This window comes from Zonotrichia leucophrys, unplaced genomic scaffold (genome assembly GCF_028769735.1).
Source record: "Zonotrichia leucophrys gambelii isolate GWCS_2022_RI unplaced genomic scaffold, RI_Zleu_2.0 Scaffold_64_270646, whole genome shotgun sequence".
In the NCBI taxonomy this organism is placed as follows: Eukaryota; Metazoa; Chordata; class Aves; order Passeriformes; family Passerellidae; genus Zonotrichia; species Zonotrichia leucophrys.
In genome coordinates, this window is record NW_026992269.1 from 227,247 (window position 1) to 253,152 (window position 25,906).

General features: G+C 48.3%; 2 protein-coding genes across 4 annotated transcripts; one reads left to right on the plus strand and one right to left on the minus strand.

The window, feature by feature from the left end:
• Nucleotides 1-12: 12 nt before the first annotated feature.
• On the minus strand, nucleotides 13-21,161 carry LOC135460604 (cyclic AMP-dependent transcription factor ATF-6 beta-like). 3 transcript variants are annotated; one of them, XR_010443256.1, is made up of 17 exons: nucleotides 20,941-21,161; nucleotides 20,561-20,637; nucleotides 20,398-20,461; nucleotides 19,922-20,004; nucleotides 17,832-17,886; nucleotides 16,644-16,757; nucleotides 15,563-15,729; nucleotides 14,088-14,267; nucleotides 12,277-12,356; nucleotides 10,330-10,473; nucleotides 9,353-9,481; nucleotides 8,101-8,197; nucleotides 6,926-6,972; nucleotides 6,079-6,190; nucleotides 3,707-3,791; nucleotides 751-1,365; nucleotides 13-657 (listed from the first exon to the last, which is right to left on the minus strand). XR_010443256.1 is itself a non-coding variant. In XM_064737495.1 (16 exons), the coding sequence occupies exons 1-16, from the start codon at nucleotides 21,029-21,031 to the stop codon at nucleotides 1,196-1,198; spliced, it is 1,695 nt and encodes a 564-aa protein (XP_064593565.1). In that variant the 5' UTR covers nucleotides 21,032-21,161; the 3' UTR covers nucleotides 678-1,195. The 3 variants fall into 3 exon arrangements, 1 of the variants encoding a protein (XP_064593565.1); XR_010443257.1 differs by having other exon boundaries at nucleotides 13-567; nucleotides 720-1,365; XM_064737495.1 differs by lacking the exon at nucleotides 13-657 and having other exon boundaries at nucleotides 678-1,365.
• Nucleotides 21,162-22,238: 1,077 nt separating this feature from the next.
• FKBPL (FKBP prolyl isomerase like) lies at nucleotides 22,239-24,341 on the plus strand. Its single transcript, XM_064737496.1, has 2 exons — nucleotides 22,239-23,781; nucleotides 24,179-24,341. Exon 1 carries the CDS (start codon nucleotides 22,276-22,278, stop codon nucleotides 23,110-23,112), a length of 837 nt encoding a protein of 278 aa, XP_064593566.1. The 5' UTR covers nucleotides 22,239-22,275; the 3' UTR covers nucleotides 23,113-23,781; nucleotides 24,179-24,341.
• Nucleotides 24,342-25,906: the final 1,565 nt, after the last annotated feature.

Below are 25,906 nucleotides of genomic sequence, written 5' to 3' on the forward strand. Positions count from 1 at the left end.
ACAAACTCCAGGTGGATTTTTGGGGATTTTCCCCCATTTTTTATTGATTCGGGTAAAAAAACGCTGCAAGGGGAGAGGCGGGGACAGAAAATGGCGCCGCCCCTTTAAGAAGAGGCGTGGCCTCAGCATAAACCACGCCCACACACAAAAGGGGCGGGGCTTCACAGTAGGCATGGCCAGGTTCACTTCCCTTGAGGGGCGTGGCCACAAATGGGTTTTAATGAGGGGGCAGGGCCTGATGTAAAAGTGGGTGGAGCTTAAAGGCCAGATAGCATTGAATAAACTTCTAAAAGGAAGGGCGTGGCTTAATTATGCAAATTAGAGGGGCACGGCCATGAACCGTGCTTGTTGGGCAGGGGGCGTGGCTTAAATTGCATTGTGGGGGCGTGGCCTAAACCCTGTGGATTGACACGGGGTGTGGCCTCAAACATGTGTGGGGGGCGGGGCTTAAATGATTGATCCAAAGAGGGCGGGGCCTCAAACACATTAATTCAAAGGGGGTGTGGCCTAAGCTCTCACTTTCAAGTGGGCGTGGCCTCAAACATGTGAGTTTAAAGAGGGCGTGGCCTCAAACTCGTGAGTTGGAAGGGGGCGTGGCTTAAACGCGATCCTCAAGGGGGCGTGGCCGCAAACATGTAAGTTTAAAGGGGGCGTGGCCTCAAACTCGTGAGTTGGAAGGGGGCGTGGCCTCAAACATGTGAGTTTAAAGGGGGCGTGGCCTCAAGCATGTGAGTTTAGAGGGGGCGTGGCTTAACCTCTCAATCTGATGGAGGTGTGGCCTCATAGACATGAGTTTAAAGGGGGCGTGGCCTCAAACTCGTGAGTTTAGAGGGGGCGTGGCTTAGCCGCTCAATCTGATGGGGGCGTGGCCTCAAACACGTGGTTTAAAGGGGGCGTGGCCTCAAGTATGTGAGTTTAGAGGGGGCGTGGCTTAACCTCTCAATTCAATGGGGGCGTGGCCTCATAGACATGAGTTTAAAGAGGGCGTGGCCTCAAGCATGTGAGTTTAGAGGGGGCGTGGCTTAACCTCTCAATCCGATGGAGGTGTGGCCTCATAGACATGAGTTTAAAGGGGGCGTGGCCTCAAACTCGTGAGTTATGAGGGGGCGTGGCTTAAACTCAATCGCAAGGGGGCGTGGCTTCTACCTGCACATATAACAAAGGGGGCGTGGCTTTTCCCGGAAGTGGGTGTGTCTCAGCCGCCATCTCCCCCCAAGCTGATTGGTCGGGGTCTGCGGGTGGGCGTGGCTCTGGGAGGGGGCGTGGCTCTGGGAGGGGGCGTGGCCTGCCGGCGCACGTGGATGACGCGCGTGTCCATCACCTCGCAGTCCACCTGCATCATGGGCTGGGCCCCGCCCAGCGACTCTAAATTTGGGGGAAAAATATTAAAATTTATAAATTTGGGGTTTTCTAAAATTCAGAATTTACCAAAATTGGAATATCCGGAGATTGGGATTTTTCTGAGATTGGAATTTTCAGAAATTGGAGTTTTCAAAAATTCAAAAATTTGGAATTTCCTAAAATTGGAATTTTCAGACATTGGAGTTTTCAAAAATTCACAAATTTGGAATTTCGTAAAATTGGAATTTCCAGAAATTGGGATTTCCTAAAATTCACAAATTTGGAATTTCGTAAAATTGGAATATCCAGAAATTGGGATTTTTCTGAGATTGGAATTTTCAGAAATTGGAGTTTTCAAAAATTCAAAAATTTGGAATTTCCTAAAATTGGGATTTTGTAAAATCGGAATTTCCAGAAATTGGGATTTCCTAAAATTCACAAATTTGGAATTTCATAAAATTGGAATTTCCAGAAATTGAGATTTCCTAAAATTCACAAATTTGGAATTTCATAAAATTGGAATTTCCAGAAATTGGGATTTCCTAAAATTCACAAATTTGGAATTTCGTAAAATTGGAATTTTCAGACATTGGAGCTTTCAAAAAATTAACAAATGTGGAATTCTCAAAAATTGAAAACCCCAAAATCTGGAATTTCCAAAAACTACAAACCTCAAAATTTGGAATTTCCTGAAATTGGAAACCCAGAAATACGGAAATCTCATAAATTGGAAATCCCATAAATTGTAATTTCCTAAAATACGATTTTCCTAAAAGTGGAATTTCTAAAATTTGGAAATCCCAAAAATTTGAGTTTCCAAAAATTGGAAATCCCAAACCCTGGAATTTCCTAAAATCGGAATTTCTAAAATCTGGGAATTTTTGGATCTTTTACTTTGGGATTTTGGAGGTTTTTTTAGGGATTTTTGGGTGGAATTTTGAGGGATTTTGGGGGGATTTAAGTGGATTTTTGGGGCATTTTTGAGGGATTTTTGTCTGGATTTTTGAGGGGTTTTTGGGGCATTTTTAGGGATTTTTTGGGGAAATTTTAGAGAGAATTCTGGGGAAATTTTTGGGGTTTTTGGTGGGATTTTTGGGGTGCTTTGGGTGGATTTTTGGGGCATTTTTTGGGTTTTTTTGTGGGATTTTTAGGGAGATTTTTGGGATATTTTTTGAATGGATTTTTGCGGTGTTTTGGGTTGAATTTTGTGGGAATTTTAAGGATTTTTTGGTGGGAATTTTAGGGGGATTTTTGGGTGGATTTTTGGTTTATTTTTGGTGGGATTTTTAGGGGGATTTTTGGGGTTTTTGGGTGGATTTTTGGGGCATTTTTAGGGGGATTTTTGGGGTGTTTTGGGTGGATTTTTGGGGCATTTTTGGTTTATTTTTGGTGGGATTTTTAGGGGGATTTTTGGGGTGTTTTTGGTGGATTTTTGGGGTGTTTTTACTGGATTTTTGGGGTGTTTTGGGTGGATTTTTGGGGCATTTTTAGGGGGATTTTTGGGATATTTTTGAATGGATTTTTGGGATATTTTTGAATGGATTTTTGGGATATTTTTGAATGGATTTTTGGGTGTTTTGGGTGGATTTTTGGAGCATTTTTGGTTTATTTTTGGTGAGATTTTTAGGGAATTTGCGGTGTTTTGGGTGGATTTTTGGGGGATTTTTAGGGGGATTTTTGGGGTTTTTGGGTGGATTTTTGGGGCATTTTTGGTTTATTTTTTGTGGGATTTTTAGGGGGAATTTTGGGATGTTTTTGAATGGATTTTTGGGGTTTTTGGTGGGATTTTTAGGGGGATTTTTGGGATATTTTTTGGGGTGTTTTGGGTGGATTTTTGGGTGTGTTTTTGGGGTTTTTTTTGGTGGGAATTTTAGGGGGATTTTTGGGTTTTTTGGTGGGATTTTTGGTGTGTTTTGGGTGGATTTTTGGGGCAATTTTAGGGGAATTTTTGGGGCATTTTTAGGGGTACTTTTGGGGTGTTTTGTGTGGATTTTTGGGGCATTTTTGGGGGGATTTTTGGGGCATTTTTGGTTTATTTTTTGTGGGATTTTTAGGGGGATTTTTGGGGTTTTTGGGTGGATTTTTGGGGCATTTTTGGGGTTTTTTGGGGGGTTTTTTGGGGGAATTTTTGGGGTGTTTTGGGTGGATTTTTGGGGCATTTTTGGGGTTTTTTGGTGGGATTTTTAGGGGGATTTTTGGGCTGTTTTGGGTGGATTTTTGGGGCATTTTTAGGGGGATTTTTGGGCTGTTTTGGGTGGATTTTTGGGGCATTTTTAGGGGGATTTTTGGGCTGTTTTGGGTGGGTTTTTGGGGTGTTTTGGGTGGATTTTTGGGGCGTTTTCGGGGTTTTTGGGCCTCCCCTCACCGTTCAGAGCGGCCGCCGGCATCACCAGGGACATTTTGGGCCTCGAGGTTTTGTTGTGGCTCCGGGCTGGGAGGAGCAGGTGGTCCTGGAGGCACCAAAAAACCCCAAATTTACCCCAAAATCCCATCAAAAAACCCCAAAATCCCATTAAAATCCTCCCTAAATTAACCCCAAAATCCCATTAAAAAAAACCCCAAAATCCCATTAAAATCCTCCCCAAATTAACCCCAAAATCCCATTAAAAACCCCAAAATCCCATTTAAAAAAACCAAAATCCCATTAAAAACCATCCCCAAATTAACCCCAAAATCCCATTAAAAAACCCCAAAATCCCATTAAAAATCCTCCCTAAATTAACCCCAAAATCCCATTAAAAAACCCCAAAATCCCATTAAAAACCATCCCCAAATTAACCCCAAAATCCCATTAAAAAACCCCAAAATCTCATTAAAATCCTTCCTAAATTAACCCCAAAATCCCATTAAAAACCATCCCCAAATTAACCCCCAAATCCCATTAAAAAACCCAAAATCCCATTAAAAACCATCCCCAAATTAACCCCAAAATCCCATTAAAAAACCCCAAAATCCCATTAAAATCCTTCCTAAATTAACCCCAAAATCCCATTAAAAAAACCCAAAATCCCATTAAAAACCATCCCCAAATTAACCCCAAAATCCCATTTAAAAACCCCAAAATCCCATTAAAAATCCTCCCTAAATTAACCCCAAAATCCCATTAAAAAACCCCCAAAATCCCATTAAAAATCCCATTAAAAAAACCCCAAAATCCCATTAAAAACCCCAAAATCCCATTAAAATCCTCCCTAAATTAACTCCAAAATCCCATTAAAAAAACCCCAAAATCCCATTAAAAAAATCCAACAAAATCCCATTAAAATCCTTTCCAAATTAACCCCAAAATCCCATTAAAAAACCCCAAAATCCCATTAAAATCCTCCCCAAATTAACCCCAAAATCCCATTTAAAAAAACCCCAAAATCCCATTAAAATCCTTCCTAAATTAACCCCAAAATCCCATTAAAAACCATCCCCAAATTAACCCCAAAATCCCATTAAAACCCCCAAAATCTCATTAAAATCCTTTCTAAATTAACTCAAAAATCCCATTAAAAAAAACCCAAAATCCCATTAAAAAATCCCATTAAAAAATCCCATTAAAAAAACCCCAAAATCCCATTAAAAAACCCCAAAAATCCCATTAAAAAACCCCCCAAAATCCCATTAAAATCCTTCCTAAATTAACCTCAAAATCCCATCCAAAAAACCTCAAAATCCCGTTAAAAAAAACCAAAATCTCATTAAAATCCTTCCTAAATTAATCCCAAAATCCCATTAAAAAACACCAAAATCCCATAAAAACCATCCCTAAATTAACCCCAAAATTGCACCAAAAAAACCCAAAAATGCCTCCCAAAATCCCAATAAAATCCCCAAAAATGCTTCTTAAATCCCCTAAAAAAACCCAAATAAAATAACTAAAAAACCCCCCCAAAAAATCCCTTAAAATTCCCAAAATCCCCAAAAAAACCCCTCTGAAAACCCAAATAAAAACCATAAAAATCCTCAAAAAATCACAAAAAAATCCAAATAAACCCCACAAAAAATCCTTAAAAAATCCCAAAAAATTCCCCAAGAATCCACCAAACCCCAAACCCCAAAATTCCCAAAAAACCCGAAAAAAAGCCCTCTGAAAAACCAAATAAAAACCATAAAAATCCTCAAAAAATCACAAAAAAATCCAAATAAACCCCACAAAAAATTCAAAAAAAATCCCAAAAAATTCCCCAAAAATCCCCCAACCCCAAAACCCCCAAAATTACCCAAAAATCCCAAAAAACCCCTCTGAAAATCCAAATAAAAACTGTAAAAATCCTCAAAAAAATCACAAAAAAATCCAAATAAACCCCCAAAAAAATCCTAAAAAAATCCCAAAAAATTCCCAAAAATCCCCCAACCCCCCAAAACTCCAAAAATCCCAAAAATCAAAAAAAACCCCACTGAAAATCCAAATAAAAACTGTAAAAATCCTCAAAAAATCACAAAAAAATCCAAATAAACCCCCCAAAACCCCCCCAAAAAATCCCAAAAAAATCCCAAAAAATTCCCCAAGAATCCCCCAACCCCCAAAACCCCAAAAACCCCAAAAATCCCCCAAAAAAATCCCAAAAAAAACTCCTCTGAAAATCCAAATAAAAACCATAAAAATCCGCAAAAAATCACAAAAAAAATGCAAAAAAAACCCCAAAAAATCCCAAAAAAATCCTAAAAAATCCCAAAAAATTCCCCAAGAATCCCCCAACCCCCAAAACCCCAAAAATCCCAAAAAATCCCCAAAAAAATCAATTTTACCCTGCGGAAGGAGACGACGTAGAAGGTGTCGTCCCTGCGCTCGATGGCCGCCAGGATCGGGGGCTCGGGGGGGACCCGGCCCTGGAACGGCTGCAGCGGCCACGGGGGGGGCCTGGAATGGGGGAAATTGGGAAATTTGGGGAAATTTGGGAAAATTTGGGAAAATTTGGGGAAATTTGGGAAAATTTGGGGAAAATTTGGGGAAAATTTGGGGAAAATTTGGGGATTTTTGGGGGATTTTCAGGGGATTTTGGGGGGTTTAGGGGGGATTTTGGGGTAAATTTGGGGAAAATTTGAGGGTTTTGGGGAAAAATTTTTGGGGGAAAATTTGGGGAATTTTGGGACAAATTTAGGGTTTGGGGGAGAAAATTTGGGGGATTTTGAGGGGGATTTTGGGGTAAATTTGGGGCAAAATTTGGGATTGGGGGGAATTTTGGGGATTTTGGGGGGGGTTTGGGGGATTTTTGGGGTTTAGGGAAGAAATTTGGGTAAAATTCGCGGGGATTTTGAGGGAGATTTTGGGGTAAATTTGGGGTTTGGGAGAGAAAAATTTAGGGAAAATTTTGGGATTTTGGGGTTTAGGGGGGATTTTAGGGGAAACTTGGGAGATTTTAGGGGAATTTTTGGGGGCATTTTTTGGAGATTTTTGTGGGATTTGGGGGAATTTTGGGGGGTATTTAAGGGAAAAAGGGAAAATTTTGGGGGGGAGTTTGGAGAAGAATTTTGGGGGATTTTGGGGGAATTTGGGATTTTTTGGGGAGGGGGTTTTAGGGGGGGATTTTGGGGGGATTTGGGATTTTTGGGGGGGTCCAGGAGGGTTTTGGGGTGCCCGAATTTGGGGTCTCACCTCTCAGGCCTGGGGGGCGCAGCCGGGAGCAGCCCCGAGCCCTGAAACTGCCCCAAAAATGAGGGGTCAGAGACCCCCAAAAACCTCCCCAAAATCCCAAAAACCTCCCCAAAATCCTCCAAATCCCCCCAAAAACCTCCCCAAAAAACCCCAAAACTTCCCTGGAACCCCAAAACCTCCCAGAGACCCCCAAAAACCTCCTCAAATTTCCCCAAAATCCCAAAAACTCCCAGAGACCCCCAAAAAACATCCCCAAAATCCCAAAAACTCCCCAAATCCTCCAATCCCCCCAAAAATCTCCCCAAAAAACCCCAAAATCCAGAGACCCCAAAAACCTCCTCGAATTTCCCCAAAATCCCCCAAAACCTCCCCAAAATTCCCCCAAAAAAACTCCCAAGACCCCAAAAAAACCCCAAAATCCCCAAATCCCCCAAAAACCTCCCCAAAAAACCCCAAAAACTTCCCTGGAACCCCAAAACCTCCAGGGACCCCCAAAAACATCCCAAAATCCAAAACCTCCCCAAAATCCTCCAAATCCCCCCAAAAACCTCCCCAAAAAACCCCAAAAATCTCCTCAAATTTCCCCCAAAATCCCCCCCCCAAAACCTTCCAGAGACCCCCCCCCAAAAAATCCCAAAAATTTCCCCAAAAATCCCCCCAAAATCCCCCCAAAATCCCTTGGCAATCCCCCCCAAACCCCCCTCAAATCCCCCCAAACCTTTTGGGACCCCTCAAAAAACTCCCAAAATCTTCTTGGGACTCCCAAAATCCCCCCCCAAAACCCCCCTGGGACCCCTCAAACCCCCCCAAAATCTCTTGGGACCCCCCCAAAACCTCCCCAAATTCCCCCTAAAATCCCCCCAAAACCCTTTTGGGACCCCCCCAAAACCTCCCCAAATCCTCCCAGAGACCCCCAAAACCCCCCTGGGACCCCTCAAACTCCCCCAAAATTCCTCCAAAATCCCCCAAAATCTCCTTGAAACCACCCCAAACCACTTGGGACCCCCAAATTCCCCCTAAAACTCCCCTGGGCCCCCCCAAAACCTCCCCAAATCCACACAGAGACCCCCAAAAAACCCCCTTGGGACCCTCAAACTCCCCCAAATCCCCCCAAATTTCCCCCCAAAATGTCCCAAATCCCCCCAAAATCCCCCCAAAGCCCCCCCCGCTCTCACCTGGCCCTTGGGGGGTTTCTGGGGGGTCCCCCCGGGGGTCTCTCGCTCCTTTTGCCTTTGGTGCCTCCGGACCCAACCCCGCAGTTCATCCGCCAGCCTGCCCGGGGCGGGGACCCCAAAAACACCCCAAAAAATCCCAAAAAACGGCCCAAATCCTCCAAAATATTCCCAAAAATCCCAAACAACAGCCCCAAAAATCCCCAAAAAACAGCCCCAAAATAACCCCCAGAAAATCCCAAAATTCTCCCAAAAAACCCCAAAAATCCCAAAAAACAGCCCCAAAAATCCCCAAAAACAGCCCCAAAATCCTCCCAAAATAACCCCCAGAAAATCCCAAAATTCTCCCAAAAAACAGCCCCAAAAATCCCCAAAAACAGCCCCAAATAACCCCAGAAAATCCCAAACAACAGCCCTAAAAATCCCCAAAAACAGCCCCAAAATCCTCCCAAAATATTCCCAAAAAATCCCCACAAAATTTCTCCAAAAAACAGCCCCAAAATAACTCCCAGAAAAATTCCAAAATTCTCCCAAAAACCAGCCCCAAAAATCCCAAAAAAACAGCCCCAAAAATCCCAAAAAACAGCCCCAAAATCTCACAAAATCACCTCCAAAATCCCCCCCCCAAAAAATTCCCAAAAATCCCACAGACTTCCCCCAAAAATCCCCCAAAACAGCCCCAAAAATCCTCCCAAAATATTCCCAAAAATCCCCACAGAATTCTCCCAAAAAACAGCCCCAAAATCCTCCCAAAATGACCCCCAAAATCCCCCCAAAATATTCCCAAAAATCCCCACAAAATCCTCCCAAAAATCCCAAAAACCGGCCCCAAAATTCCCAAAAAATGGCCCCAAAATCCTCCCCAAAATAACCCCAGAAAACCGAGAAATCCTCCCAAAAAACAGCCCCAAAAATCTTCACAAAACCCTCCCAAAATATTCCCAAAAATCCCAAAAAGCAGCCCAAAATCTTCACAAATAACCCCCAGAAAATCCCAAAATTCTCCCAGAAACAGCCCCAAAAATCCTCCCAAGATCTTGACAAAATCTTCACAATCTCACAAAAAATTCCCCCAAAAATAAAATTGTCCCAAAACTCTCTAAAAATTCCCCAAAAATAAATTTTTAAAAAAACCCCCAAAAAATCCGAAAAAAAAAAAATCCAAATTCCCCCCCAAAAATCCAGAAAAATCCAAAAAAATTCCCCAAATTTCCCCAAATTTTCCCAAAATTCCCCGAATTTTCCCCATTTTTACCTGAGGGATTCGCTGCGGTTGAAGCTGCGGCACTCGGGGCTGGGGGCGGGGCCAGCGCTGGGGGCGTGGCCAGCGGAGGGGGCGGGGCCAGCGATGGGGGCGTGGCCCCACGGGGTCAGCGACGAATTCCTGGTGGGGGGAGGGGAAAAAACCCCAAAATTTGGGAATTTTTCCCAAAAATTCGGGATTTTTCCATTAAAAAATTCAAAATTTCCACCAAAAATTGGGGATTTTTCCATTAAAAAATTCAAAATTTCCACAAAGATTTGGAGATTTTTCCATTAAAAAAATCCAAATTTCCATAAAATTTTCTCCACTTTTGGGGCATTTTTGGGGAATTCTGGGGAAAATTTTGAGGCAAATTCTGGGAGAATTTTGGGGAAATTTTGGGGGAAATTCTGGGAGAATTTGGAGAAAAATTTGAGGGAATTTTTTGAGAAATTCTGGGAAAATTAGGAGGCATTTTTGGGAGAATTTTGGGAAATCTTGGTAAAATACTGGGGGAGATTTTGGGGGAATTTTGAGGCAATTTTGGAGAAACTTTGAGGGAATTTTTGGGGAATTTGGAGAAATTTCGAGGGAATTTTGATTAAAATTTGGGGGAAATTTTGGAGAAATTTGGGGAACTTTGAGGAATGAAAATTTGGGGGAAATTTTGGAGAAATTTGGGGGAATTTTGAGGGAATTTTGAGGAAATTTTGGGGGAAATTTTGGAGAAATTTGGGGGAATTTTGAGGAAATTTTGGGGCAATTTTGGGGGAATTGTTGGGGAAATTTTGGGGAAATTTGGGCAGAATTTTGAGAGAATTTTGAGGCAATTTTGGGGGAATTTTGAGGGAATTTTTGGGGAAATTTTGGAGAAATTTGGGGGAATTTTGAGGCAATTTTGGGGGAATTTTTGGGGCAATTTTGGCTGAAATTTTGTGGAAATTTTGAGGAATTTTGGGGTAAAAGTTGGAATTTTTGGGTGTCCTTACCTGAAGGGGCCGCGGGGCTCCCGGGGGGGTCCCCAAATGCCGGGGGGGTCCCCGAGGGGGGGGAGGGGCCCCGGCTCTGGCCCCGCCCCCAGGAGGCGCCGCCCCCCCCGCGGGGGAGGGGCAGGGGCGGGGCCTGGAGCGAGGCTGCAAAAAAAAGAGAAAATTTGGGAATTTTAGGGATTTTTTGGGGATTTCTGAGGATTTTTTTGGGGATTTTTGTGGGTTTTTTTTTTTTGAATTTTGGACTTTTTCCAGGGATTTTTTGGGAGAATTTTTGAGAATTTTTCCAGGATACTTTTTGGATTTTTTCGGATTTTTTTTTTTTGGTTTTTTTTTTTTTTTTTTTTTGGGGGCGAATTTTCAGAGATTTTTGGGGATTTTTGGGGGATTTTCAGGGATTCTTTTAGGGAGCAATTAAGAGATTTTTTGGGGCTTTATTTGATTTATTTTTGGGGACCTTTTGGGATTTTTCCAAGATTTCTGAATGAATCTTTGGAGATTTTTCCAGATTTTTGGGATTTTGATTTTTGGGGTATTTTTTCCAGCGTTTTTTGGTGATTTTTGGGGATTTTTGGGGATTTTTTTTTCATGTTTTTGGGATTTTTGGATTTTTTGGTTTTGAGGGGAATTTTTTCCAGGATTTTTTGGGGGATTTTCCTGGGATATTTTAGGGATTTTTGGGGGTTTTTTTCCAGGATTTTTTGGGGATTTTTCTGGATTTTTTCAGGGATTTTGGGGATATTTTTTCCAGGATTTTTTGGGATTTTTCTGGGGTTTTTGGGGGGATTTTCTGGAATTATTTAGGATTTTGGGGATATTTTTTCAATGTTTTTGGAGGATTTTTCTGGGATTTTGGGGGGATTTTTCGGAATTTTTCAAGGATTTTGGGAGATTTTTTCCAGCTTTTTTTTTTTTTTATTTTTCTGGGATTTTTCCAGCATTTTTTGGGTTTTTTTTTAGGATTTTTGAGGATTTTTCCGGGATTTTTAGGGATTTTTGGGGATTTTTTTCCAGCATTTTGGGGATTTTTCTGGAATTTTAGGGATTTTGGGGAAATTTTTTTTTGGTTTTTTGGGGGGAATTTTCTGGGATTTTTGGGGGGATTTTTCTGAAATTTTTCAAGGATTTTGAGAATATTTTTTCCAATATTTTTGGGGATTTTTCTGGGATTTTTTAGGGTTTTTAGGGATTTTTGGGTATTTGGGTGGGATTTTTTGGGATTTTTGGGGATTTTTTTCTGGGATTTTTGGGGATTTTTTCTGGGATTTTTTTCGGTGTTTTTGGGGGGATTTTTCTGGGATATTTTGGGATTTTTGGGGATTTTTCTGGGATTTTTGGGGATTTTTTCGGTGTTTTTGGGGGGATTTTTCTGGGATTTTTCTGGGATTTTTGGGGATTTTTTCGGTGTTTTTGGGGGGGTTTTTTTGGGGATTTTTTCAGTGTTTTGGGGGATTTTTCTGGATTTTTGGGGATTTTTTCGGTGTTTTTGGGGGATTTTTCTGGGATTTTTGGGGATTTTTTCGGTGTTTTTGGGGGGATTTTTCTGGGATTTTTGGGGATTTTTTCGGTGTTTTTGGGGGGGATTTTTCTGGGATTTTTATTTTGGGGATTTTTTCAGTGTTTTTGGGGGGGATTTTTCTGGGATTTTTCGGGATTTTATGGGGGGATTTTTCTGGGATTTTTAGGGATTTTTGGTGTGTTTTTGGGGGGGTTTTTCTGGGATTTTTGGGGATTTTTTGGGGGGATTTTTGGATTTCTGGATTTTGGGGATTTTTTTCGATTTTTGGGGGATTTTCCTGGGATATTTTTGGATTTTTGGGGATTTTTTCCTTCTTTTTTTGGGGATTTTTCTGGTGTTTTTGGGGGGATTTTTCTGGAATTTTGGGGATATTTTTTCCCGCTGTTTTTGGGCTATTTCAGTGATTTGGGGGTTCGGGGCGGGCTCACCTGAGCGGTGCCAGGTACCAGGTGAGCAGCAGCAGCGCCCCCACACACGCCAGCTTCACCGGGGGGAGGGGCGGGGGGCTCTGCGGGCACAGAACGGGGGAGGGGTCAGGGGGGCACCGCAACCCCCAGGTGTAACCCCGGAGTAACCTGTGTGTAACCTGTGTGCAACCTGTGTGTAACCCCGGTGTAACCTGTGTGTAACCTGTGTGTAACCTGTGTGTAACCCAGGTGTAACCTGTGTGTAACCCAGGTGTAACCTGTGTGTAACCTGTGTGTAACCCCGGAGTAACCTGTGTGTAACCTGTGTGTAACCTGTGTGTAACCCAGGTGTAACCTGTGTGTAACCTGTGTGTAACCCAGGTGTAACCTGTGTGTAGACCCCGGTGTAACCTGTGTGTAACCCAGGTGTAACCTGTGTGTAACCTGTGTGTAACCCGTGTGTAACCCGGAGTAACCCAGGTGTAACCTGTGTGTAACCCTGGAGTAACCGTGTGTAACCTGTGTGTAACCTGTGTGTAACCCGGAGTAACCTGTGTGTAACCTGTGTGTAACCTGTGTGTAACCCAGGTGTAACCCCAGTGTGTAACCCAGGTGTAACCCAGGTGGTAACCCAGGTGTAACTCCAGTGTATCTCAGGTGTAACCCAGGTGTAACCTGTGTGTAACCTGTGTGTAACCCAGGTGTATCTCAGGTGTAACCCCAGTGTAACCCAGGTGTATCCCAGGTGTATCCCAGGTGTAACCCCGGTGTATCCCAGGTGTATCCCAGGTGTATCCCAGGTGTAACCCCTGTGTAACCCAGGTGTTCCCAGGTGTAACCCCTGTGTAACCCAGATGTACTCAGGTGATCCAGGGTGTCCCAGTGTAACCCCTGTGTAACCCAGATGTATCTCAGGTGTATCTCAGGTGTATCCCAGGTGTATCCCAGGTGTATCCTGTGTGTGTCTCACCTGCAGTTCCTGCAGTCTCCTCCGCAGGGCGCCGTTGTCCCTGTCCCTGTCTCAGTTATCTCACCTCTCTCAGGTGTAACCCAGGTGTATCCCAGGTGTATCCCAGGTGTATCTCACCTGTCCCAGGTGTGTCTCACCTGCAGTTCCTGCAGCCTCCACCGCAGGGCGCCGTTGTCGCGCCGCAGCCGCTCGTTGTCGGCCAGCGCCAGGTGTAACCCAGGTGTATCCCATGTGTAACCCCGGTGTATCCATGTGTATCTCACCTCTCTCAGGTGTAACCCAGGTGTAACCCCGGTGTATCCCAGGTGTATCCTGTGTGTGTCTCACCTGCAGTTCCTGCAGTCTCCTCCGGAGGGCGCCGTTGTCGCGCCGCAGCCGCTCGTTGTCGGCCAGCGCCAGGTGTAACCCCGGTGTATCCCAGGTGTATCCCCGGTGTATCCCAGGTGTCTCTCACCTGTCCCAGGTGTATCCCAGGTGTACCCCGGTGTAACCCAGGTGTATCCTGTGTGTGTCTCACCTGCAGTTCCTGCAGTCTCCGCCGGAGGGCGCCGTTGTCGCGCCGCAGCCGCTCGTTGTCGGCCAGCGCAGTGTAACCCTGGTGTAACCCAGGTGTAACCCCGGTGTATCCCATGTGTATCTCCCCTCTCTCAGGTGTCTCTCACCTGTCCCAGGTGTATCCTGTGTGTGTCTCACCTGCAGTTCCTGCAGCCGCCGCCGGAGGGCGCCGTTGTCGCGCCGCAGCCGCTCGTTGTCGGCCAGCGCCAGGTGTAACCCAGGTGTAACCCCGGTGTATCCCATGTGTATCTCACCTCTCTCAGGTGTATCCCAGGTGTATCCCAGGTGTATCCCAGGTGTGTCTCACCTGCAGTTCCTGCAGCCGCCGCCGGAGGGCGCCGTTGTCGCGCCGCAGCCGCTCGTTGTCGGCCAGCGCCAGGCTCAGGCTCCGCTCCAGCTGCTCCAGGTATTCCTTGCGGCGCCGCCGGGAGGCGCTGGCGGACTCGCGGTTCTTGATCATGCGCTGCTGCCGCCGCAGGGCACGCACCTGGGCAGGTGGGCACAGGTGGGCACAGGTGGGCACAGGTGGCACGGGGGAACCCCCAATGGGGACAGGTGGGCACGGGGGAGCCCCCAATGGGGACAGGTGGGCACGGGGGAGCCCCCAATGGGCACAGGTGAGTCCCCAATGGGCACAGGTGGGCACAAAATGGGGACAGGTGAGCCCCAAATGGGGACAGGTGAGCTCAGGTGGGCTTGGGGAACCCCAAAATGGGGACAGGTGGGCACAAAGTGGGAACAGGTGAGCCCCCAATGGGCACAGGTGGGCACGGGGGAGCCCCCAATGGGCACAGGTGGGCACAAAATGGGCACAGGTGAGCTCAGGGAAGCCCCAAATGGAGACAGGTGAGCCCAAATGGGGACAGGTCAGGCGCCAAATGGGGACAGGTGAGGTCAGGTAGGCTTGGGGAACCCCAAAGTGGGAACAGGTGGGCACAGGTGAGCCCCCAATGGGCACAGGTGGGCACAGGGGAGCCCCCAATGGGCACAGGTGGGCACAAAGTGGGGACAGGTGGGCACAGGTGAGCCCCCAATGGGCACAGGTGAGCCCCCAATGGGGACAGGTGGGCACAAAGTGGGGACAGGGGAGCACAGAATGGGGATAGGTGGGCACAAAGTGGGGCCAGGTGAGCCCCCAATGGGAACAGGTGGGCACGGGGGAGCCCCCAATGGGCACAGGTGGGCACAGGTGAGCCCCCAATGGGGACAGGTGGGCACAGGTGAGCCCCCAATGGGCACAGGTGAGGCCAAAGTGGGGACAGGTGGGCACAAAGTGGGGACAGGTGAGCCCCCAATGGGCACAGGTGGGCACAGGGGAGCCCCCAATGGGGACAGGTGGGCACAAAGTGGGAACAGGTGAGCCCCCAATGGACACAGGTGGGCACGGGGGAGCCCCCAATGGGGACAGGTGGGCACAGGTGAACCCAACAGGCACAGGTGAGGCCAAAGTGGGGGCAGGTGAGCCCCCAATGGGCACAAAGTGGGGACAGGTGAGCCCCAAATGGGCACAGGTGGACACAAAATGGGGCCAGGTGAGCTCAGGGAAGCCCCAGGTGGGCACAGGTGGGCTCAGGTAGGGCCAGGGGTCACTCAGGGGTCACTCAGGGGTCACTCATTGGTCACTCACATCAGCCGTGGGCGTGGCCGTGGGCGTGGCGGGGGCGGGGCCAGGGGCGATGGCCGCTCGGGGGGGTCAGGGGTCACTCAGGGGTCACTCAGGGGTCACTCAGGGTGTCAGGGGTCACTCAGGGGTCACTCATTGATCACTCATTGGTCACTCACGTCTGGCTGTTGTGTGGGCGTGGCCGTGGGCGTGGCGGGGGCGGGGCCAGGGGCGATGGCCGCCCGGGGGGTTTCGGTTCTGGGGGGGGCTGGGGGGGGGCGGGGCAGGCACAGGAGCCCCCCCGGGAGGAGCAGCTCGGCCGGGGAGAGCAGCAGCGTGCAGGGCACTGGAATGGACCAAAATATCACAAATTCAACCCAAAATCAACCCCAAAATCAGCCCAAAATTATCCCAAAATCAGCCCCAAATTATCCCAAAAATCAGCTAAAAAAACCCCAAAAATTCCTGAAAAATCCACCCCAAAATCAGCCCCAAATCAGGGAGAGCAGCAGCGTGCAGGGCACTGGAATGGACCAAAATCAGCGGGAATTAACCCAAAATCATCCTGAAATTATCCCAAAATAATCCTGAAATTATCCCAAAAATCAGCTAAAAAAACCCCAAAATAATCCCAAAATCACCCCAAAATCTGCCCCAAAACTCTCCCCAAAATCCCCCCTTAAACCCCACAAATCCCCCAAAATCCCCAAACCTCCAAAATCCACCTGAAACTCCCCCAAAATCCCCCAAATTTCCCTTCAAATCCCCAAATAACCCCCCAAAATCCCCCCAAAAAACCCCCAAATCCCCCCAAAATCCCCTCAAAATTCACCTGAAACTCCCCAAAATTTCCCCCAAATCCCACAAATTCCCCCCAAATTTCCCCCAAAAAGCTCCTCCAAAATCCACCTGAAACTCCCCCAAAATCCCTCTAAATTTCCCTTCAAATCCTCCAAAATCCCCCAAAATCCCCCCAAAACTCCCCAAAAAAACCCTCAAAATCCCCCCAAAATTCACCTGAAACTCCCCCAAAATTTCCCCCAAATCCCCCCTTAAATCCCACAAATTTCCCCCAAAAATGCCCAAACCTCCCAAATCCCCCTCCAAAATCCACCTGAAACTCCCCCAAAATCCCCCCAAATTTCCCCTCAAATCCCCCAAAACCCCCCAAAATCCCCCTCAAAATCCCCAAACCCCCCAAATTTCCCCCCAAAACCCCCAAATTTCTCCCCAAAATCCCCAAAATCCCCCCGTGCCCACCTGGCAGGGTCGCGGTGCCGCCGTTCCCGGGCCCGAAGGATTTTGGGGGGCTCTGGGGGGGTCGGGGCTGGATCTGGGGGGGCCCCTCGGCCTTCACCCCCCCCGGGGGCTGCCCTGGGGAAATTCCGGCATTTTTGGGGAAATTTGGGCATTTTTGGGAATTTTTTGGGGATTTTTTGGGGATTTTTTGGGGAATTTTGGGGGATTTTTGGGGATTTTTGGGGGATTTTTGGGGGGTCCTGGGGAGGTTTGGGGCAATTTTGGGGATTTTTGGGGAGGTCCCAGAAGGGTTTTGGGGGGATTTGAGGAGAATTTGGGGGGATTTTGGGGGGGATTTTTTGGGGAATTTTGGGTGGAGGTTTGGGGAAGGTTTAGGGGGGATTTGGGGGAAATTTGGGGGTATTTGGGGGAATTTGGGGATTTTTGGGGGGTCCCAGAGGGGTTTTGGGGGGATTTGAGGGAATTTGGGGGATTTGGGGGGATTTGGGGGGAATTTGGGAAAGGTTTTAGGGGGGATTTGGGGGGAATTTGGGGGGATTTGGGGATTTTTGGGGGGGTCCCAGAGGGGTTTTGGGGAGATTTGAGGGAATTTGGGGCTTAGGATGATTTTGGGGGAGATTTGGGGGATTTTTGGGGAGTCCCAGATGGATTTTGGGGGGATTTAATGGGATTTTGGGGACATTTTGGGGGGGATTTTTGGGTCCCAGGGGAGTTTTGGGGGGATTTTGGGGGGTCCTGGGTGGATCTGGGGGTCCCAAAGGGTTTTTGGGGGGATTTTGGGGGGTCCCAGATGGATTTTGGGGGGATTTTGGGAATTTGGGGGTCCAAAGGGCTTTTGGGGAGATTTTGGGAATTTGGGGAGGATTTTGGGGGTGGATTTTTGGGGTTTTTTGGGAGATTTTTAGGAGAATTTTTAGGGATTTTTTAGAGGATTTTTGGGGGGTTTTTGGCATGGATTTTGTGAGGAATTTGGGGATTTTGGGGTGAATTTTGGGGTGGATTTTGGGGTGTTGTTGGGAAAATTTGAGGGTTTTTGGGTGGGTTTTTGGGGGTTTTGGGGTCAGTTTCTGGGTGGATTTTTGGGGTTTTTTGGGGGTGGATTTTTGGGGTTTTGGGGTGAATTTTGGGGTTTTTAGGGGAGGATTTTGGGGTTTTTTGGAGCCCCCTCCCCAAATTTCCCAAACTCACCTGGGGGGTCCTGGGGGGGCTCCGGTTTCACCCCCATTTCGGGGGGGCTGGGGGCCTGTGGGGACAGAGCTGAGCGGGATTTGGGGCAATTTGGGGAATTTTTGGGGTTTTTTTAAAGATTTTTGGGGATTTTGGAGAGATTTTTGAGGGATTTTCAGGGGATTTTGTGAGGATTTTTGGGAGATTTTTGGGATTTTTTGGGATTTTTTGGGAGATTTTTGGGAATTTTAAGGTGATTTTGGAAGGATTTTGAGGAAATTTTGGGAGTTTTTTTAAAAATTTTTGGGGATTTTTTGGGGGATTTTTGTGGGTTTTTTTGGGAGATTTTTGGAGACTTTTGGGGAATTTTAAGGTGATTTTGGAGGGATTTTAAGGAAATTTTGGGGGTTTTTTTAAAAATTTTTGGGGATTTTTTGGGGTTTTTTTTTGGGAGATTTTTTGGGAATTTTTTGGAGGATTCTGGGGATTTTGAGGTGATTTAGGAGGGATTTTGAGGAAATTTGGGGGTTTTTTTAAAAGATTTTTAGGGATTTTTGAGGGGATTTTCAGGGGATTTTGTGAGGATTTTTTGGGAGATTTTGGGGATTTTATGGGGATTTTTTGGGAGATTTTTGGAAATTTTTGGGGAATTTTAAGGTGATTTTGGAAGGATTTTGAGGAATTTTTGGGGTTTTTTTAAAAGATTTTTGGGGATTTTTGAGGGGATTTTCGGGGGATTTTGTGAGGATTTTTTGGGAGATTTTTGGAGACTTTTGGGGAATTTTAAGGTGATTTTGGAGGGATTTTGAGGAAATTTTGGGGGTTTTTTTAAAAATTTTTGGGGATTTTTGAGGGATTTTCAGGGGATTTTGTGAGGATTTTTGGGAGATTTTTGGAGATTTTTGGGGAATTTTACGGTGATTTTGGGAGAATTTTGAGGAATTTTTGGGTTTTTTTTAAAAGATTTTTGGGGATTTTTGAGGGGATTTTCGGGGGATTTTGTGAGGATTTTTTGGGAGATTTTTGGGGATTTTTGGGGATTTTGTGGGAGATTTTTGGGGATTTTGGGGAATTTTAAGGTGATTTTGGAAGGATTTTGAGGAAATTTTGGGGTTTTTTTTAATATTTTTTGGGATTTTGGGGGATTTTTTGGGGGGATTTTTTGGAGATTTTTGGGGGATTTTGGGGGAATTTTTTGGGAGATTTTTAGGAGATTTTTTAGGGATTTTTTAGAGGATTTTTGGGGATTTTTGGGAAGAATTTTTGGGGATTTTAGGAGGATTTTTGGGAATATTTTGAGAGGATTTTTGTGGGATTTGGTGGCAATTTTGGGGAGGTTTTAAGGGATTTTTCAGGTTTTTTGGGGGGCATTTTTAGGTGGATTTTTGGGGACTTTTGGAAGGATTTTGGGGGGATTTTGAGAGTGTTTTCCAGGGAGTTTTTAGGAGTTTAGGGGGATTTTAGGAGGAATTTTTGGGGATTTATGGGGATTATTGGAGAAGTTTAGAGAAGATTTTAAGAGTTTTTGGGGGATTTTTGTGGGAAATTTGGGAGATTTTAAAATATTTCTTCGGGAATTATTAGGGGATTTTTTCAAGGATTTTGGAGTTTTTGGGAGAGATTTGAGACGGTTTTTCAGAGATTTTTAATAGGATTTTTAGGCATTTTGATGGGTTTTTAGGGAATTTTTAGTCGGATTTTGGGAGGGTTTTAGAGATTTTTTTTCGTGGTTATTTTACAGGAATTTTGAAAGGATTTTGAGGGAACTTTTAGAGTAATTTTTTGGGATTTTTAGGAAGAACTTTTGGGGAGTTTGATGGGAGTTTGAATGGAGTTTTGAGAGGAATTTTTGGGGATTTTGGGGGATTTTTAAGGGGGTTTTTGGGGGATTTTTGGGGGGGATTTTGGGGGATTTTGTGAAGGATTTGGGGAAATTCTCAGGGTTTTTTAAAAGGCGATTTTTGGGGGAAATTTTTGGGGAACTTTTGGGGATTTTGAGGAGGAATTTTGGGGGATTTTGAGGGGATTTTTAACAGGATTTTTGGGGGATTTTTGAGGTTTTTTGGGGTTTTAAAGGAGGATTTTTGGGGGGATTTTTGGGGGTCTCTTACCCAGATTTGGGGCTCAGAGGAGCAGGAGCAGTCGGAGCTCAGGGACGAGGTCGGGGAGTCCGGCTCAGATTTCACCTGCAGATCTTTGGGGGGTGGAGGGGAAGAATTTTGGGGAATTTTGGGGAATTTTGGGGGTTTTGGGTGACCCCTCCCACTCCAATATCCCAAATCCTTCTCTACAGACCCCAAAAAAACCCCAAAATCTCCTCAAATCCACCCTGAACCCCCCCAAAATTCCTCCTAAAACCCCAAAATTCCCCAAAAATCTCCCCTAATTCCCTCAGGACAACCCTAAACTCCCCAAACTTCCCCTAAATTGCTGCAAAATCCCCCAAAATTCCCCAAATTTCCCCCAAAATATCCCAAAAACCCGCAAGGAACCCCCTAAACCCCCTCTAAACCCCCAAAATTCAACAAATCTCCCCGAAACCTCCCCAAATTTACCCAAAACCGCCCAAAATCCCCCCAAATCTCACCTGGGCAGGCCGGGGGGGGCTCCTGGTGCCAGGGGGGGTCGGGGGGGTCCAGGGCGCAGCCGAACTGTGGGGGAGGGGAGGTGTTGGGGACCCCCGGGTGGGCGTGGCCAAAGCAAACCACGCCCACAAACGGGCGGGGCTTGAGGAAATGGGCGGGGCTTACCATGGGGTCGGGGTCCAGGGAGGGGAAGAGGTGGGCGGGGTCCAGGCGGTCGTCAAGGCAACCGTAAAGGGCGTCATCTGCATAAAAAGGGGCGTGGTCAGCGACGAAGCCACGCCCATAAACAATGTAGCCACGCCTATTTTTGTTAAATTATGCAAACCAAGCCCATCAACGAGACACGCCCCCTTCTCCAGGCCATGCCATATTGAACCCCACCCACAAAACCACGCCCACACAAGCCACACCTACCTTAATTTGTTTATAGAAACCACGCCCCTTGCACAAGCCACGCCCCCTTTTCCCACACGAATCCTCCCCCCTTTTCTTCCCCTCCCCGCCCTCCCTCAGCCCTCAGAGCCCTCCCCAGGCCGCGGCCTCACCCCAATCCTCGGCCCCCAGCAAATTATCGGCCCGGAACCGCCCCGGGTCCAGCTGCACCAGCAGCTCCGGCGCCAGCGCCGCCGCCGCCATCTTCCCCCCCTCACGCCGCTTGGCCACGCCCCTTCTGGCCGCCAGCCAATCAGCGCTTGCTCTGCTTCACCCTCCGGCCAATAGCAGCGCGGAGAATTCCCGCCAGCCTCTTGGCGCCTGCGCAGTGCGGCGCTTCCGGGTTCCCTCAGGGCTCCCTCAGGGTTTTAAAGGGGAAGCGGCGGCGGGACCGGCCCGGGCCGGCGGCACCGGCGCCAATTCAGGAACCGGAGCAGAGAACCGGGAGCGCAGAGCCGGTAGGAGACGGGCCCGGGCCCGCGGGGGCGGGAAAGGGCGAGCGGGGTTTCCATGGCAACCGCGGAGCGGCGCGGCGGGGCCTAGCGGGGGAGAGCGGAAGTGACGTCAAGGCAAAGGGAGGGCAAGGGGTTGGGCTTCAGCTCCCTGAGAGCAAACCGCTGTCAGGCCACGCCCACGCAGGGATAGTCACGCCCCCTTAGGGCTGACCACGCCCCTGTATACGAGACCACGCCCATTTTATGAAGACACGCCCTTTATTTTCTAGCAGGATCGCGATTCGTTGAGAGGAGATGGAAGGAGCGACATCAGCCAATGAGGGAGCAGCGCTTCCTGAGGGAGCCAATGGAAGCAAAGACACTGAGGAAGCGCTGGCCAATCAGCAGCGAGACGGGGGATTACTAGCGGCCAATATGGATGATGCACCTCAGGGCTCGGCCAATGAGAGGAAGGGGAGGAGCAGCTCAGCCAATCAGGACACAGAGACAACGGAGGTGACCAATCACAGCAAGGAGGTAACGGCAGCCAATGAGGACACAGCACACAGAGTTTCAATTAATCAGAGCTCAGGACACAAATCTCCAGTTAATCAGGACAAAGCAACACAATCCACCAATCAGAACGCAGCTCCCAGACCCAATGACAGCCAAGCCCCACCCCTCCTGGATCCCACCAATGACCTCACACCTCTGGCGGCCACAGCCAATCAGGCGCGAGACCCCTGGGATTGGTCGCTGGAGGAGGCGTGGCTTAGGGCACCTGAGGAGGAGGGGCTGGCAGCCTGGGGGGCGGAGCTTGAAGGCTGGGAGGTGGAGCCTAATGATGAGGAGGCGGAGCTTGAGGACTGGGAGGTGGAGCTTGAGAACTGTGGGGCGGAGCCTAAGGGCCAGGGGGTGGAGCTCAAAGCCCAGGGGGTGGAGCTTAAAGGCAAAGGGGCGGAGCTTAAACACTATGAGGAGGGTTCTAATACCCAGGGGGCGGAGCTTAGACCCATGGGGGCGTGTCCAGCCCCTCCCCAGGCCGGCCATTGGCTGCCCAGCCCGGACGGGGCGTGGTCCAAGCTGACCGTCCGGCGTGGGCGTGGCCTGGCCCGGCCGGGCCCGGGCTCTCTGTGCCGTGTCCGTCTGTCCGTCCCTCCCTCCGGCCACTCCCCCTGGGCCCCTCCGGCCGCCGCGTCCGGCTGCGGCCGCTGGCGCAACGTCCGCCTGGGCTCGGCCGACGGTCAGTGGTCATCGCTGCTGGACGCCGTCCTGGAGACGATGACCGCGGGCGAGCTGGCCTGGCTGCGGCCGCGCGGAGCGGACAGCGCGGCCCTCAGCGTCCGGCTCGGCCGTTTCACCGCGCCGCCGCCATTTTGGGCCATCCCGCCATCCGTACGCTGGCGGTCAGTGCGCTCCGGCCACGCTCACGCCGCGCAGCTGCTGAACGCCGGGCTGGTCAGCGCGGCCGGACGCGCCTTCCGGCGGTCACTCCGCGCTGCCGCAGCGGCCGCGGGGCCTCCCCCGTTCCCCCCGGCGGTCAGCGAGCTCAAGGCCGAGCTCCACGCCGGCATGGCCGACGTCCAACTGCGGCTCGGCCACCCCGCGGCCGCCGCCGCCAACGCGGGCCGGGCCCTGGAGCTGCGCCCCGCCCACCTGAGCGCGCGGTACGTGAGGGGCGTGGCCAGGGCCGCCATGATGGATCTGGAGGCGGCCCGGGAGGATTTGCTGGCCGTGCTCAGGGCCCGGCCCGGACACCCCGGCGCCACCAAGGAGCTGGCGCGGGTCCGGGACAAGGCCCGGCAGAGGGACACGCAGCTGGCAACGAGACTGGGGAAAATGTTCGCGTAATTAGCGCTAATTAGCGAAAATTCGAGGATTTTAGGGGAAAATTTGGGGAAAATATGGGGAAATTGGGGGGAAATTAGCACTGATTAGGCTTGTTTAGTGCTAATTTGTGGTTAATTAGCACTAATTAGTGTGTAATTGGTACTTATTAGGATTTATTAGGTGTTAATTAGCGCTAATTAGTGTCAATTACTGGGAATTATGGAGGAATTAGGGGTATTTATGGGAGGATTAGGGGTTGTTTAGTGCTAATTAGTGGTTAATTGGCACTAATTAGCGTGTAATTGGCACTTATTAGGAGTTATTAGGTGTTAATTAGCACTAATTAGGCGTTAATTAGTGTTAACTTGGAGGTATCTATGGGGTGTTAAGGGTCAGGGACACAGCCATGGAGAGGGAGGCGCACCTGGCCATGTGCTTGGGGAATGTGTTCTCTTAATTAGCGCTAATTAGGGGATAATTTGGGGTTAATTTGGAGGTAAAGTGTGTGTAATTAGGTTATAATTTGGGGGCTAATTAGGGGAGTAAATTTGGAGTAATTTGTGGCTATTTGGGGTCAGGGATACAGCCATGGAGAGGGACGTGCAACTGGCCATGTGCTTGGGGAAAGTGTTCACTTAATTAGTGCTAATTAGGGGGTAATTTCCAAAGTAATTTGGGGTTAATTTGGAGGTAAATTGGGTGTAATTAGGGGATAATTTGGGGGCTAATTAATGGAGTAAATTTGGGGTAATTTGTGGCTATTTAGGGTCAGCAGCACAGCCATAGAGAGTGATGCACAATTCGCCATTAAGCTGGGCAAGATGTCCGCCTAATTAGTACTAATTAGGGGGTAATTAAGGGGTAATTTGGGGGTGATTTAGGGGATCATTTGGAGATAAATTAGGTGTAATTAGGGGATAATTTGGGGGGTAATTAGTGGAGTAAATTTGGGGTAATTTGGGGCTATTTGGGGTCAGGGACACAGCCATGGAGAGGGACGTGCAACTGGCCATGTGCTTGGAGAAAGTGTTCTTTTAATTAGCGCTAATTAGGGGTAATTAAGGGTAATTTCCGGGGTAATTTGGAGGTAAATTGGGTGTAATTAGGGGATAATTTGGGGGCTAATTAATGGAGTAAATTTGGGGTAATTTCGGGCTGTTTATAGTTAGCGGCACAGCTGTGGAGAGAGACGCGCACCTGAACGTGCACCTGGGGAAGATGTTCCTGTAATTAGCGCTAATTAGGGAGAAATTTGGGGGTAATTAGCGAGGAAATTGGTGGTAATTGGGGTGTAATTAGGGGATAATTTGGGGTTAATTAGAGGAGTAAATTTGGGGTAATTTGGGGCTATTTAGGGTCAGGGACATGGCAATGGAGAGGGACACAGAGGTGGCCGTGCGCTTGGGGAAAATGTTCCCTTAATTAACACTAATTAACGTTAATTCGTGTGAATTAGGGGGTAATTAGCGCTGTTTTGGCTTAAATTGCGCTAATTAGGGGGTATTTTGTGGTTAATTGGGGCAATTAGGGAGGCAGAGTAATTCATATTGTTGGATGGGCGTTGTTGGGGCCGTTGTTCGTTAATTAGCTGTTAATTGTGTAATGTATAATTAAAGCGTGTTCATTATGGTGATTACAGGGGGTTTGTTGTGTTGTTAATTAACGATGTCATTAAAGGAAATTAACGAGTGTGTTAATGAGGGCGGGTCTATCAAGGGATTGGGAGTGGATCTGTTTTGAGGGTGTAAATTATGCTAATTAGCATATCTTGTTAATTCTAATTTATGCTAATTAACCCCTAAACCATATTTCCTTAGCGTGAAGCCCACCTCAAATTAATAACCCCCTCATTAACAAGGAATCATTAATTTGGGGGTGTTACCATGGAGACCACAAACCCCTCCCACTCTCATAAGCCCCGCCCCTCATTACCATAAGCACCGCCCCTCCCCCAGTATCAATATAGAGCTTTATTGAGCCACCAAAGGGGGCGGGGCACAGCGCGAGGGGGGCGGGGCTTGGCATGCAAATGAGGTGCGGCCGCAAAGCATCCTGGGAGAGCCGGGAGGGGGGGCGGGGATTGCCGGCCGTTGCCATGGCGACCGTGGGCGGGTTATTATGGGATGGAGAGCGTGGGTTTCTGCCCTGTTGCCATGGCAACGACCCTAAGAACGCTTCTTCTGAGCCGTTGCCATGGCGACGATGACCTCTCTCTCCCCCTTATTATGGGATGCCGTAGCAACGCGATTCCCTCCCCCCCGTTGCCATGGAAACGCTCCAGACGCCATCGCTGCCGTTTCCGCCGCGTTGCCATGGCAACGCCGACGCGCCTTCGCTCCGTGACGTCATCCGCTCTTATTATGGGATGCCAGGCACCTGATTCCAGGCTCCCGTTGCCATGGCAACGCCCCCGAAAAATGCGTTTTCTTCCCCGTTACCATGGTGACGGCAACGCTCTTCACCTCCATGGCAACATCCCCGCCCTTATTATGGGGTGCCGGGCGCCGATTTTTGCCCCGTTGCCATGGCAACTCCTTCGTGTGGGCGTCCACGGTTGCCACGGCAACGTCGACGGCCGGCATCACACCCCCCCCCACCTCCCTTATTATGGGATGTCGGCAATGCAGTTTATTCCCCGTTGCCATGGCAACGCCATTTTTGGGGTGGATCCTTTCCTCTTTAAGCCCTTGTTGCCATGGCAACGGCGTCGCTCCTCCGGCCCCCCAAAACCATCACCGCGTCCCCGGGGCTTATTATGGGATGGCGAAGCCCCTCCCCGGTGGGTTTTGAGGGATTTTTGGGGGGGGTTTTAATT